The 13,546-nt window shown below is 35.0% G+C and overlaps 1 protein-coding gene across 1 annotated transcript in view; it reads right to left on the bottom strand.

Moving 5' to 3' along the window:
• Positions 1-13,546, bottom strand: part of USH2A (usherin) — a 746,622-nt gene that overhangs the window by 553,212 nt on the left and 179,864 nt on the right. Inside the window, exon 15 of the mRNA XM_070602521.1 lies at positions 7,550-7,713. Coding sequence (XP_070458622.1) covers positions 7,550-7,713 — 164 coding nt within the window. The remainder of the gene's footprint in view (positions 1-7,549; positions 7,714-13,546) is intronic.

Below are 13,546 nucleotides of genomic sequence, written 5' to 3'. Positions count from 1 at the left end.
TACAAGACACTCACTTTAGATCCAAAGGCACAAATAGACTGCAAATGAAAGGATAGAAAAAGATATTCCATGAAAATAGTAACCAAAAAAGAGCAGAAGTGGCTGTCCTAATATCAAACGAAATAGACTTTAAATCAAAAAAGATTACAAGAAGCAAATAAAGACATATAACGTATTTATATTTACTTATGTATTATTTATAAATATATATTTATTTATATTATATATTTATATATATTTATTTATATATTAATATAGCAAGTTTCAACATAGCAAGAAGATATAACAATTATTAACATTTGTGCACCTAATGACAGACCAGCAAAAAGTATGAAGCAAAAGCTGACAGAATTGAAGGGAGAAACAGACAACTCTACCATAATAGTTAAATCTTCAATACCTCACTTTCAATAGTGGATAGGACAACCAGGCAGAAGAAAAGTTAGGAAACAGAGGATTTAAATGACACAATAAACCAACTATATCTGACAGAAATATACAGAACCCTAGACCCAACAACAACCTCATACACATTTTTCTCAAGTGCACATGGGACATTTTCCAGGATAGACTATATGTCAGGCCACAGTTTAAGTCTTAGTAGATTTTCAAAAGATAGATATATACAAAGCATCTTATCTGATGAGAATGGGATGAAGTTAGAAATCAACAAGAGAAGTAAAGCTGGAAAATTCACAAATGTGGAGAAATAAAACAATACACTCTTAACCAACGGATTAAAGAAGAAATCATAAGAAAAATTAGTAAACAGAGATGAATGAAAATATAACATTTCAAGACTTATGGGGTGCAGCAAAAGCAGTGTTAAGGGGGAAATGTATTACTATAAAAATTTACATTAGGGGCCAGCCCAGTGGCACAGGGGTTAAGTGTGCACATTCTGCTTTGGCGGCCCGGCTTTGCCAGTTCAGATCCTGGGTGTAGACATGGCACTGCTTGGCATGCCATGCTGTGGTAGGCATCCCACATATAAAGTAGAGGAAGATGGGCATGGATGTTAGCTCAGGGCCAGTCTTCCTCAGCAAAAAGAGGAGTATTGGCAGCAGTTAGCTCAGGGCTAATCTTCCTCAAAAAAAAAATTTACATTAAGAAAACAATGGGCTAGGCCTAGTGGTTAACTTCAGTGTGCTCGGCTTCAGTAGCCCAAGTTTGGTTCCCGGGTCCAGACCTACACCACCCCTCTGTCAGTGACGATGCTGTAGTTGTGGCTCACATACAAAAAGAGGAAGATTGCCAATGGATGTTAGCTCAGATGAGTCTTCCTCAGCAAAAAGAAAGAAAGAAAAAGAAAAGGAAAGAAAGGAAGAAAGAAAGAGAAGAAAGGAAGAAAGGAAGAAAGGGAGGGAGGGAGGGAAGGAAGGAAGAAAGAAAGAAAGAAGAAAGGAAGAAAGGAAGGGAGGGAGGGAAGGAAGGAAGGAGGGAAGGAGGGAGGGAGAGAGGGAAGGAAGGAAGGAAGGAAGGAAAGCAAAGAAAGATCTCAAATCCACAACCTAAGTTTACAGCTTAAGGAACTAGAAAAAGAAGAACAAACTAAACTAAAAGTTACCAGAAGGAAGAAAATAATAAAAATGAGCGTAGGAATAAACGAAGTAGAGAATAGAAAAAAACAATAGAGAAAAATCAATGAAAAGTTAGTTCTTTGAAAAGTTCGACAAAATTGGCAATCTTTTGTCTGCACAAACTAAGAAAAGAAAGAAGACTCAAATTACTAAAATCAGGAATGAAATTGAGGACATTATTATGAATTCTACAGAAATAAAAAGGATTATAAGAAAGTCTATGAACAACTGTACACCAACAATCTGGATAACCCAGATGAACTGGACAGATTCCTAGAAATACGAAAGTTACCAGGACCAAATCAGGAAGAAATAGAAAATTCGAATAAACCTATAAATAGTAAGGAGATCAACTCAGTAATCAAAAATCTCCTGACAAAGAAAAGCCCTGGATCTGGTGGTTTAACTTGTGAATTCTACCAAACATTTAAAGAGGAACTAATACCAATTCTTCTCAGACTTTTCCAAAAGCTTGAAGAGGAGAGAACGCTTCTTAACTCATTCTATGAGGCTAGAATTACCCTGATTCCAGAGGCAAAGAAACTCCAATAAGAGATAGCTACAGAACAACATTCTTTATGAACATTGATGCAAAAATCCTCAACAAAATCTTAGTAAGCCAAATTCAATAGCACAGTAAAAAGATTATACACCATGACTAAATAGGTTTTATTCCTGGAATGCAAAGATGTTTCAACATACAAAAATTGATCAGTGTAATATACCACAATAACAGAATGAATTAAAAAAAATATGATCACCCCAATTAATGCAGAAGAAGAATTTGACAAAATTCAACACCCTTTCAAGATAAAAATACTGAAAAAACTCGGACTAGAAAGAAACTACCTCAACACAATAAAAGCCATATATTAAAAACCCACAGCAAACATCACACTCAATGATGAATGACTGAAAGCTTTTCCTCTAAGATCAGGAACAGGGCAAGGATGTTCACTTCATGTCTATTCAACATAATACTGGAGCATTATTCAATTGCTCTAGCTATAGCAATTAGGTGAGAAAGAGAAATAAAAGGCACCCAAATCAAAGGCAGAAGCAAAATTCTCTCTGTTTGCAGATGATATGGCCTTATATGTAAAATACTCTAAAGATTCCACACAAAAAAAATGTTAGAACTAATAATGAATTCAGCAATATAGCAGGATACAAAGTCAACAAATAAAAATCAGTTGCATTTCTATACATTAACAATAAAAAGTTTGAAAAGGAAAAACAATCTCATTTATAATAGCATCAAAAAGAATAAAATGCTTACAATTATACTAAGCAAGGAAGTGAAAGACTTGTACAATGGAAACTATAAAACATTGCTGAAGGGCAGGCCCCGTGGCCAAGTGGTTAAGTTCCCGCACTCTGCTTTGGTGGTCTGGGGTTTCACCAGTTTGGATCCTGGGCACAGACAAGGCACCACTTGTCAAGCCATGCTGTGGTTGACATCCCACATAGCACAACCAGAGGCACTCACAACTAGAATATACAACTATATACTGGGGAGCTTTGGGGGGTAGGAAAAAAAAAAGATTGGCAACAGTTGTTAGCTCAGGTGCCAATCTTTTAAAAAAAAAAAAACATTGCTGAAAAAGATTAAAGACACAAATAAATAGAAAGCCATCCCATGTTCATGGATTAGAAGATTTAATATTGTTAAGATGTCAATACTACCCAAAGTGATCCATAGATTCAACAAAATCCCTATTCTTTTGCAGAAATAGAGAAACTCGTCCTGAAATTTATATGGAATCTGAAGGGACCTCAAATAGCCAAAACAATCTTGAAAAAGAACAAAGCTGGAGGACTCACACTTCCTGATTTCAAAGCATATTGCAAAGCTACAGGAATCAAAATAATGTGGTATTGGCATAACAACAGACATACAGAACAATGGAATAGAATAGAGAACCCAGAAATAAATCCTCACATATATGGCCAGATGATTTTTGACCGAGGTGCCAAGATCCTTCAATAGGGAAAGTACAGTCTTTTCAACAAATGGTGCCGGGAAAACTGATGGCCACATGCAAAAGAACAGAGTTGGACCCTTTATCTAACACCATATACAAATATTAACTCAACATGGACCAAAGCCTTAAATATAAGTTGTGAAACTATAAAATTCTTAGAAGAAAACATAGGGCAAAATCTTCTCAACACTGGATTTGGCAACCATTTCTTGGACATGACATCTAAGGCACAGGCAACAAAAGAAAGAATAGACAAATAGGTCTTTACGAAAATGTTAAAATTTTGTGACCTAAAGACACTATCAACAAAGTGAAAAAGGCAGCCCATAAAATGACAGAAAATATTTGCAAATCATACATATGGTAGGGGATTTAATATCTAGCGTGTATAGGGCACTCCTAAAACTCAACAAAAACAAAACAACCCAACTTTAAAAATGGGCAAAGGACATGAATAGACATTTCTCCAAAGAAGATATGCAAATGACTGATAAGCACATGAAAAGATGCTCGATTCCATTAGAGAAATGCAAATCAAAGCTACAAAGAGACAGTCTCACACACATCAGGATGGCTACTATCTAAAAAAATGAAAAATAACAAATGCTGGCAAAGATGTAGAGAAATTAGAACTCTTGTGCTTTGTTGGTGGGAATGTAAAATGGTAAACAGCTGTAGAAAACAGTATGGCAGCTCCTCAAACTTAAAAATAGAATTACCACATGATCCAGCAATTCCATTTCTGGGTGCATACCCAATAGAATTGAAAGCGGAGCCTTGAAGAGAGATTCGTACAACCATGTTCATAGAAGCATTACTCACAATAGGTAAATCACGGAAGCAACGTAATGTCCACTGACATAAACAGATAAGCAAAATGTGGTTCATACATACGATGGAATGTTATTCAACCTTAAAAGGAAGGAAATTTTGACATATGGCATAACATGGACAACCCTTGAGGACGTTATGCTAAGTGAAATAAGCTGTCACAAAAAGATGAAAACCATATGGCTTGACTTATATGAGGTACTTAGATTATTCAAAATCAAAGAGAAAGTAAAATTGTGGTTGCTAGGGGCTGAGGGACATGGGGGTTATTGCTTAACGGGCATAGAGATTCTGTTCCACAAGATGAAAAGAGTTATGGAGATGGATGGTGGTGATGGTTGCATAACATTATGAACGTATTTAATACTATGGAACTGTGCATTTAAAGATAGTTAAGATGGTAAATTTTATGTTACATATATTTTACCACAATAAAAAAATTTTTTTAAAGGAGGGCTATAAGAACCTCTCTGATAAGTAGAGATAAAGAAGAAAAGTGAATGATAAAAAATGGATAAATAACCAAGAATAAACATAAAAGAGAAGAGTGTCAAGAAAACTTAACAAAAGAGCTATGAAGAGTTAAAAGTGTCTATATATATATATTTTTTTTTCATTAGTTAAGTTTATAGACAGAAGTTTAGGGCAAACTGGAATGTTATTCACTAGGAAGGCACTCAGAGAGCAGAATTACTCAATACCTGTTCTGCTTCTGTCTCTCCTGTCAAGGAGAATGACCATCATTTTGAAAGCAAGTAACAAATATTGATAGGAAAGAAGTGAATCACACAATAAGAAAGCATATGATGAGAGAGGGTCTAAGCACTTTATTTGAACTCAATCCTTTTGCACTCTGGAAATTATATCCTAGGATTTCAACTCCCACTCCTCATCCAAAAAAAAAATCACAGATGATATTGCTAAACATTTGTCAGTGGCTTTTAAGGAAGTGGAAAAGATAACAGTTGAAATCTCATGGTTCCGAAACTGCATAGAAAGGTACCATGAAACATTCTAATTTTCAAGGAAAACACATTCTTGACATTTGTCAGACAGAGAAAAATACTAGCCCGAGGTAGTTCACAGTTTCAACAATAGATAGCACTACGTTCCTTTCAATAGCACTGCATCTTCGTGAAGCTGGTTGTTCCGGCTGTTGCCAGGATAAAAAGCAAGTACCACATGAAAATTAAGGTAGAACAGGAAAGAAAGCCGGTCTCCCTCCCTCAGCCCAGTTATCACTTTCTTGCCCCCTTCGTTCACTCTCTTCTATTATCACTGTGCCCGTCACTCTTGCTGACTATGTTTTAAGGCCCTTTGAAGGCAGGAATCCTGTCTAAATTTTTTTTAATGAATTACGTTCGCTGCTACCGAGCTTCTAACTTTGCATCATGTTTTATAAATTGTGTTCAACACAAACCAAAACAGCAACAACCACCATAAATAATTGAAGGAATGTGTTCAGCACTAAGGATCACAATTTTAAAGAAACAAAAAAGCAAAAGGAATATGTCCAGGGAAGAATAATTAGGAACATGAAAGTTTTTTAAATTACTAAAAGTTGGAAGCATTTGGAAAGACCAAGAATGTTTAGCACAGAGAAGAAAAGACTTAATGTACAAGTAAATGTCTACCGTTACTAAGAAATGTAGGCTAGGTTTCTGGTGACCAGACTATCCAGTTTTGCCTGAGGTATAATTTCTAGACTGTGTCTCTAGTACAAGAACAGGTAGCGAAAAGCAGAGCAGATGCCAACATTTTCACACAAAATTACTGGCAGAACCAATCAAAAAATGCTAAGATTCCATATGTGGTATATAAACCTGTCACATTTCTAAGTGATGAACTACATTGACATCCAAAGAAATATGCTGGATTTTCTGTTGCACGCAAATCAATTAATTATATAGCTAATCAATGAATAACAAATATTAATTCAATGCTCAAGGAAGACTAGATTTATGTTTATATTTATACACAAAGGCAATTAGGATAGTCCTTTTCCAGGAGTGGCACAAATACCTACAGTTTGACTTATACTAAAATCCAGAGGGACTGATGAAACACAGGATACTGTAGAGAAACTACAGAGGTACAATCTCTAAATATGTGTTGTTAATCATTAACTACAGCCTGACTTCCACTACCTCAAAATCTAGTACAGTTACTGTGGAGTCCAATATTCCATTATTTATCTCTCTCTCCCTTAAACAAAGATAGCACAGCTCCAGGCTTGCTTATTTATGAGGATTTGTCCTGACTTGTGGTATGTCCCAACATTGTGACTCATGCTAGTCTCAGGACAGCCAAGGAGGATGTGCATGGTACAATATGTTGTAGAGGGCTCCTCTCCACATGTTCTCAGCAGGCTTTCTTGGGAATTCTGGAAAGGTAAGGGTATCTGATCTTCAAGTAAATATAAAGAAGTAGTCGATATATTATGAAATTGTAAGACTGCAAGTGACCTTGAGAAATCAATTCAAGGCACCGGAGAATGGTGTTGAGAAGTCAAAAGATACTCAGATACAATCTTCAGTTTCCAGGAGTTAAAACTAGAAGTGTGAGAGATGTTTCTTTAAACAACTAATGCAACTTAAAGTAGAAAGGCATATCAAATATAGGAGTAAGTAATATACTGTGATCAATAATGAGAATAATTGCTACAATATCAATAAACAACTAATAGCATAGTGTCCATGACATTTGGGGGATGGAAGGACATAAAACTCATAATGAAGAAGTATAAATCTTCCATTTGTTATAAAAAATTGCCTGGAAATGTTCTTGTGTGGTGGAGTGACTAATCATTTTGGTTTAATCAGTACCGTCATGATTTTGGCTGAAAGTCCTGTGTCCGTGGAAAACCCTTAGTCTGGGGAAAACCAGGACATTGTCACCTCACTAGTGATACCATTCCAACAAACTATTGTAACTTCCCCACCACTAACATAATCATATCACCATTTTAGTGATGTAATCAAGGAAAAATAACACAAATTTCATTTATTGTATTGTTTTTTCAGGTTTCACCTAAGTTTTCCACATTGTACCTAAGCCTTTCTGATGAGTTCTCCATGGAGAGAGAAAAGAACAAGACACTCTTCCCTGTGTGATGTCACTTCACATACCAGCACTGGGCCAGAGTTCACTTACTTTTGCTGCAGCCCAATAGATTGTTGACATCCAAATGGCTTGCACTTGGAACACAAGAGTCACACTTTGAGCCAGTGACAAATCGTTTACAGAAACACTGGCCCGTGACCAAGTGACAGGTTTCATTCAAGGCTCCTGAGAGATGACAATTGCAAGGCTGACATCTGAAAACAAGACAAATAAACCATCAAAGAATATAATGTTTTGATTAATAATTCATAGTATAAGTTACAAGTATTGATAACATTGTTTTAGCCAATGTAGTGAAAAAGATTCTTGAGCAAACATGAAATAAAACAAAAAAACTATCAAAATGCTGCTCATGATAAAACCTCTATGAAGCCTTCTCTTTGTAAACTAACTAATGGCAAAAACAAAAGTGTTATATTACTTTTTTACATGCATGATACATCTAATGGATTATTTTATTTACAAATTGTTCAATTAAGAATATTGTAAATTTTGCTTTTTTGGAAAAGCAGTTCTCCTGACAGCTAAATATTTTCTTTTTTTGCAGTAACATTGGTTTATAACATTGCATAAATTTCAGGTGTACATCATGATATTTCGATGCCTGTGTAGACTATGTTCACCACCCAAAAAAAGACTAATTACCATCCACCACCACACACATGCACCTAATCACGCCTTTTGCCCTCTTTCCTCTCCCCTTCCTCTCTGGTAACCAGCAATCCAGTCTGTCGTCATGTGTTTGTTTGTTGTTTTTATCTTCTATTTATGAGCAAGATCATACAGTATTTGACTTTCTCCCTCTGACTTATTTTGCTTAGCATAATACCCTCAAGGTCCATCCATGTTGTCACAAATAGCCGGATTTCATCGTTTTATGGCTGGGTAGTATTCCATTGTGTATATATACCACATCTGCTTTATCCATTCATCCCTTGATGGGCACTTGGGTTGCTTCCAAGTCTTGACTATTGTGAATAATGCTGCAATGATCATAGGGGTACATGTATCCTGTTTTCCTCTTCTTTGGATAAATATCCAGCAGTGGAATAGCTGGATCATATGGTAGATCTATTCTTAATTTTTTGAGGAATCTCAATACTGTTTTCCATAGTGGCTGCACCAGTTTGCACTTCCACCAGCAGTATACAAGGGTTCCCCTTTCTCCACATCCTCTCCAACACTTGTTATTTCCTGTCTTGTTAATTATGGTCATTCTAACAGGAGTGAGGTGACATCTTATTGTAGTTTTGATTTCCCTGATGGTTAATGATGTTGAACATCTTTTCATGTGCCTGTTGGCCATCTGAATATCTTCTTTGGGAAAATGTCTGTTCAGATTTTTTGGCCATTTTTTAATTGGGTTGTTCATTTTTTTCTTGTTACGATGTATGAGTTCTTTATATATTTTGGATATTAACACCTTATCAGACATATGGTTTGCAAATATCTTCTCCAAATTGTTAGGGTGTCTTTTCATTTTGTTGATGGTTTCCTTTGCTGTGAAGAAGCTTTTTAGTTTGATGTAGTGCAATTTATTTATTTTTTCTATTATTTCCCTTGCCTGCTAAGACGTGGTACTTGAAAATATGCTGCTCAGACTGATGTCGAAGAACGTACTGCTTGTGTTTTCTTCTAGAAGTTTCATGGTTTCAGGTCTTATATTCAAGTCTTTAATGCATTTTGAGTTAATTTTTGTGCATGGTGTTAGATAATGGTCTACTTTCATTCTTTTGCATGTGGTTGCCCAGTTTTCCCAACACCATTTGTTGAAGACACTTTCCTTTCTCCATTGAATGTTCTTGGCTTCCTTGTCAAAAATTAGCTGTCCAAAAATGTGTGGGTTTATTTCTGGATTGTTGATTCTGTTCCATTGAACTGTGTGTTTGTTTTTGTGCCAGTACCATGCTGTTTTCATTACTATAGTTTTGTAGTGTATTTTGAAATCAGGGAGTGTGACACCACCAGCTTTGTTATTTCTTCTCAGGATTCCTTTAGCTATTTGGTTCTTTTGTTGTTCCATATAAATTTTAGGATTCTTTGTTCTATTTCTGTGAAAAATGTTGTTGGAACTTTGATAAGGATTGCATTGAATCTGTAGATTGCTTTAGGAAGTACAGACATTTTAACTATGTTAATTCTTCCAATCCAAGAGCACGGAATATCTTTCCATTTCTTTGAGTCTTCTTCAATTTCTTTCAACAATGTCTTATAGTTTTCAGTGTATAGATCTTTCACCTCTTTGGTTAGGTATATTCCTAGGTATTCTATTCTTTTTGTTGCAATTGTAAATGGGATTGTATTCTTAATTTCTCTTTCTGCTACTTCATTGTTAGTGTATAGAAACACAAGTGATTTTTGTATATTGATTTTGTATCCTGCAAGTTTACTGTATTCATTTATTATTTATAAAAGTTTTTTGGTGGATTCTTTAGGGTTTTATATATATAAAATCATGTCATCTGCAAATAGTGACAGTTTCACTTCTTTCTTTCCAATTTGGATCCCTTTTATTTCTTTTTCTTGCCTGATTGCTCTGGCTAGGACTTCTAATGCTGGTTAAATAAGAGCGGTGACAGTGAGCATCCTTGTGTGGTTCCTGTTCTTAGAGGGATAGCTTTCAGTTTTTCTCCATTGAGAATGATATTAGCTGTGGGTTTGTCATATATGGTATTTATTATGTTGAGTTACTTTCCTTCTATACCTATTTTATTCAGAGTTTTTATCATAAATGTGTGCTGTATCTTGTCAAATGCTTTCTCTGCATTTATTGAGATGATCATGTGATATTTATTCTTCATTTTGTTAATGTGGCATATCACATTGATTAATTTGTAGATGTTGAACCATGTCTGCGTCCCTGGAATAAATCCCACTTGATCATAGTGTATAATCTTTTTAATGTATTGTTGTATTCAATTTGCTAGTATTTTGTTGAGGATTTTTATATCGATGTTCATCAGTGATATTGGTCTGTAATTTTCTTTTTTGTGTTGTCCTTGTTTGGTTTTGATATCAGGGTAATGTTGGCTTCATAGAAGGAGATTGGAAGCTTCCTCTCCTCTTCAATTTTTTGGAAGAGTTTGAGAAGGACATTCTTTGAATGTTTGGTAGAATTCACCAGGGAAGCCATCTGGTCCTGGACTTTTATTTTTTAGGAGGTTTTTGACTAATGTTTGACCTCCTTGGCAATTGTTCTATTCAAATTCTCTATTCTTGATTGAGTTTTGGAAGGTTGTATGATTCTATGAATTTATCCATTTCTTCTAGATTATCCAATTTGTTGGTGTATAGCTTTTCATAGTATTCTCTTATACTCTTTTGTATTTCTGAGGTGTCCATTGTAATTTATCCTCTTTCATTTCTGATTTTATTTATTTGAATTTTCTCTCTTTTTTTCTTGTGAGTGTAGCTAAAGGTTTGTCACCTTTGTTTATATTTTCAAAGAACCAGCTCTTGGTTTCATTGATTTTTTTTCTATTGTCTTTTTAGTCTCTATTCCATTTACTTCTGCTCTGATTTTTATTATTTGCTTCCTTCTACTGATTTTGGGCCTTGTTTTATCTTATTTTTCCAGTTCCTTTAGGTGCACTGTTAGATTGTTTACTTGAGATTTTTCCTGTTTCTTAATGTAGTACTTGTACTGCTATAAACTTCCCTCTTAGAATCACTTTTGCTGTATCCCATAAATTTTGGCATGTCATATTTTCATTTTCATTTATCTCCAGGTATTTGTGTGTGTGTATGAGGAAGATTCATGCTGAGCTAACATCTGTTGCCAATCTCTTTGTTGCTTAAGGAAGATTGTAACTGAGCTGACATCTGTACCAATCTTCCTTCACTTTATGTGGGATGCTGCCACAGCATGGCTTGATGAGTGGTGCTAAGTCTGCGCCTGGGATCCAAAACTGCAAACTCTGGACCACTGAAGCAGAGCGTGCAAACTTAGCCACTATGCCACTGGGCCAGCCCCAGTCTCTAGGTATTTTTTGATTTCTCCTTTGATTTATTCATTGACCCAATTGTTGTTCAGTAGCATTCTGTTTAATCTCCACATATTTGTGGCTTTTCTGATCTTCTTCTCGCAGTTGATTTCTAGTTTCATACCTTTGTGGTCAGAAAAGATGCTTGGTATTATTTCAATCTTCTTAAATTTATTGAGACTTGTTTTATGGCCTAATATGTGATCAATCCTGGAGAATTTTCCATGCACATTTGAAAAGAATGTCTCTTCTGTGGTTTTTGGATGGAATGTTCTGTATATATCTTCTAGGTCTATCTGGCCTAATAGGTCGTTTGAGGCCAATGTCTCCTTATTGATCTTCTGTTTGGATGATCTATCCATTGATGTAAGTGGAGTGTTAAAGTATCCTGCTATTATTGTGTTACTTGACAGCTAAATATTAAGATTAGGTACCCATAAAATTATCTTTTCAAGTATCTATGAAGTTGTAAAATAGAAAATTGGATATGATCATCATTGCTGTCCCTAAAAATCTTGAAATTCTATATTTAGTTTTATAAAGACTAAATTTCACTAAGAAAACAGTTTGAGGAAGACATGTTCAAATACTGTCAATACCTTAATATAGGCTATATTCCATTTTTTATTTCATGCACTAACCTAATTTAATCAGAATGGTTGAAAAATAGAGTATTATTCTGATCTCTGAAAAGATGCTAATAATATAAACATAATGAGAGAATTTCATGTCAACTTAAATTTCTTGGACACAAGTTGGTTGTGAAAATCACTGTCCTGGCATTTTGTCATGATAGAAACCCAAATCTGTTTCCTCAGAGTGAATTATTCAAAGACTTAGTCTATGCCAATGTCACTGATTAAGATAAGCAATTTTGGCACCATGAAGCAAAAACAGCACATGTAAGATGACCACTCACATTTAAACAGAGACTTTCCATATGGCACATTTAAAATAACATTATGGATCCACCTATATTTCCTAATAAAGATGTCGGATGGATAGAGTTACTTTATCCCACTGCAACCTTTATGGTGTGATCTCTTGGGTAATCATTCAACACCCTTAAAAAGGCCGATAAAAGCTAAAGCTGCTAAATAAGCTGCAAATTTGTTTTATGGACTAATATCACCTTGGGAATAAATAAAGTACAGTTTCTCTTGAAAACCACTATGCCATAGTTTACCCTTTTTATGTCATGATAAAAGGACATTTTCCCCCTACAAACAACTATATGAGGCTTTCATATATAGACATAGCTTCAGAACTCCATTTCAAATAGCTGTTTTGTTTAGCCTACTCAAGTATTAGAGCTGAAGAAAATTATGCATTGAAATTAAAATAGAATTATAGAAGCAACAAAATATTTGATCTGCTCTTAATTTCATTATATGCTATTACTTCGAGTATATTGTTTGTAGGCTTCTAATATAATATTAGTAAGCATAAACGATAGAGACAAGCTTCTCCCAATGCATACATATATCACCATACCACTCATGAATAAGTGTCTCTTGAGTATTTCAGTTTTTATTACCATTCACTCATGAGACAATCACACTTCTTTACATCCAGTACATTTAGAGTAATAGTTTCCAGTGTATAACCTAATTCCTTTCCTTGATGGAGTTCTATTTTCTTCCAGCTAACTGCTACATGCTTAGCTCCAAGTCAGCTCTGTCAATATCCGTAGGATATTAAGTTCTGAATCCAAATGGAATAAATAAATCACTTCTTGGGAAAGCATGCGATGTTTTGAATAATTAAATGTGACTCTTCCTGATTTTTCAGTCTCTCATCCCAGACATTGTTATATCCAACTTATCTGACTTGTTATAATTGCTTGACATCAGTAAGAGAGAATTTTACCTGAATGAAGTTCATAGGAGACTTTTCTGAATATAATAGTTTGTTTTCACCCAGAGGACATTGGGGATAATTTTGTAATTAAGGTTTAAGTCAAAAGATTCCTGTAAATTTCTCAGCCACTCAAATATAATTTTAAACATTTCCAAGACTCTTTAGCAAATAAGCTACAAGTTTG

This window comes from Equus przewalskii, chromosome 31 (assembly GCF_037783145.1).
Source record: "Equus przewalskii isolate Varuska chromosome 31, EquPr2, whole genome shotgun sequence".
Taxonomy (NCBI): domain Eukaryota; kingdom Metazoa; phylum Chordata; class Mammalia; order Perissodactyla; family Equidae; genus Equus; species Equus przewalskii.
This window is presented reverse-complemented; position numbering and strand designations above follow the sequence as displayed.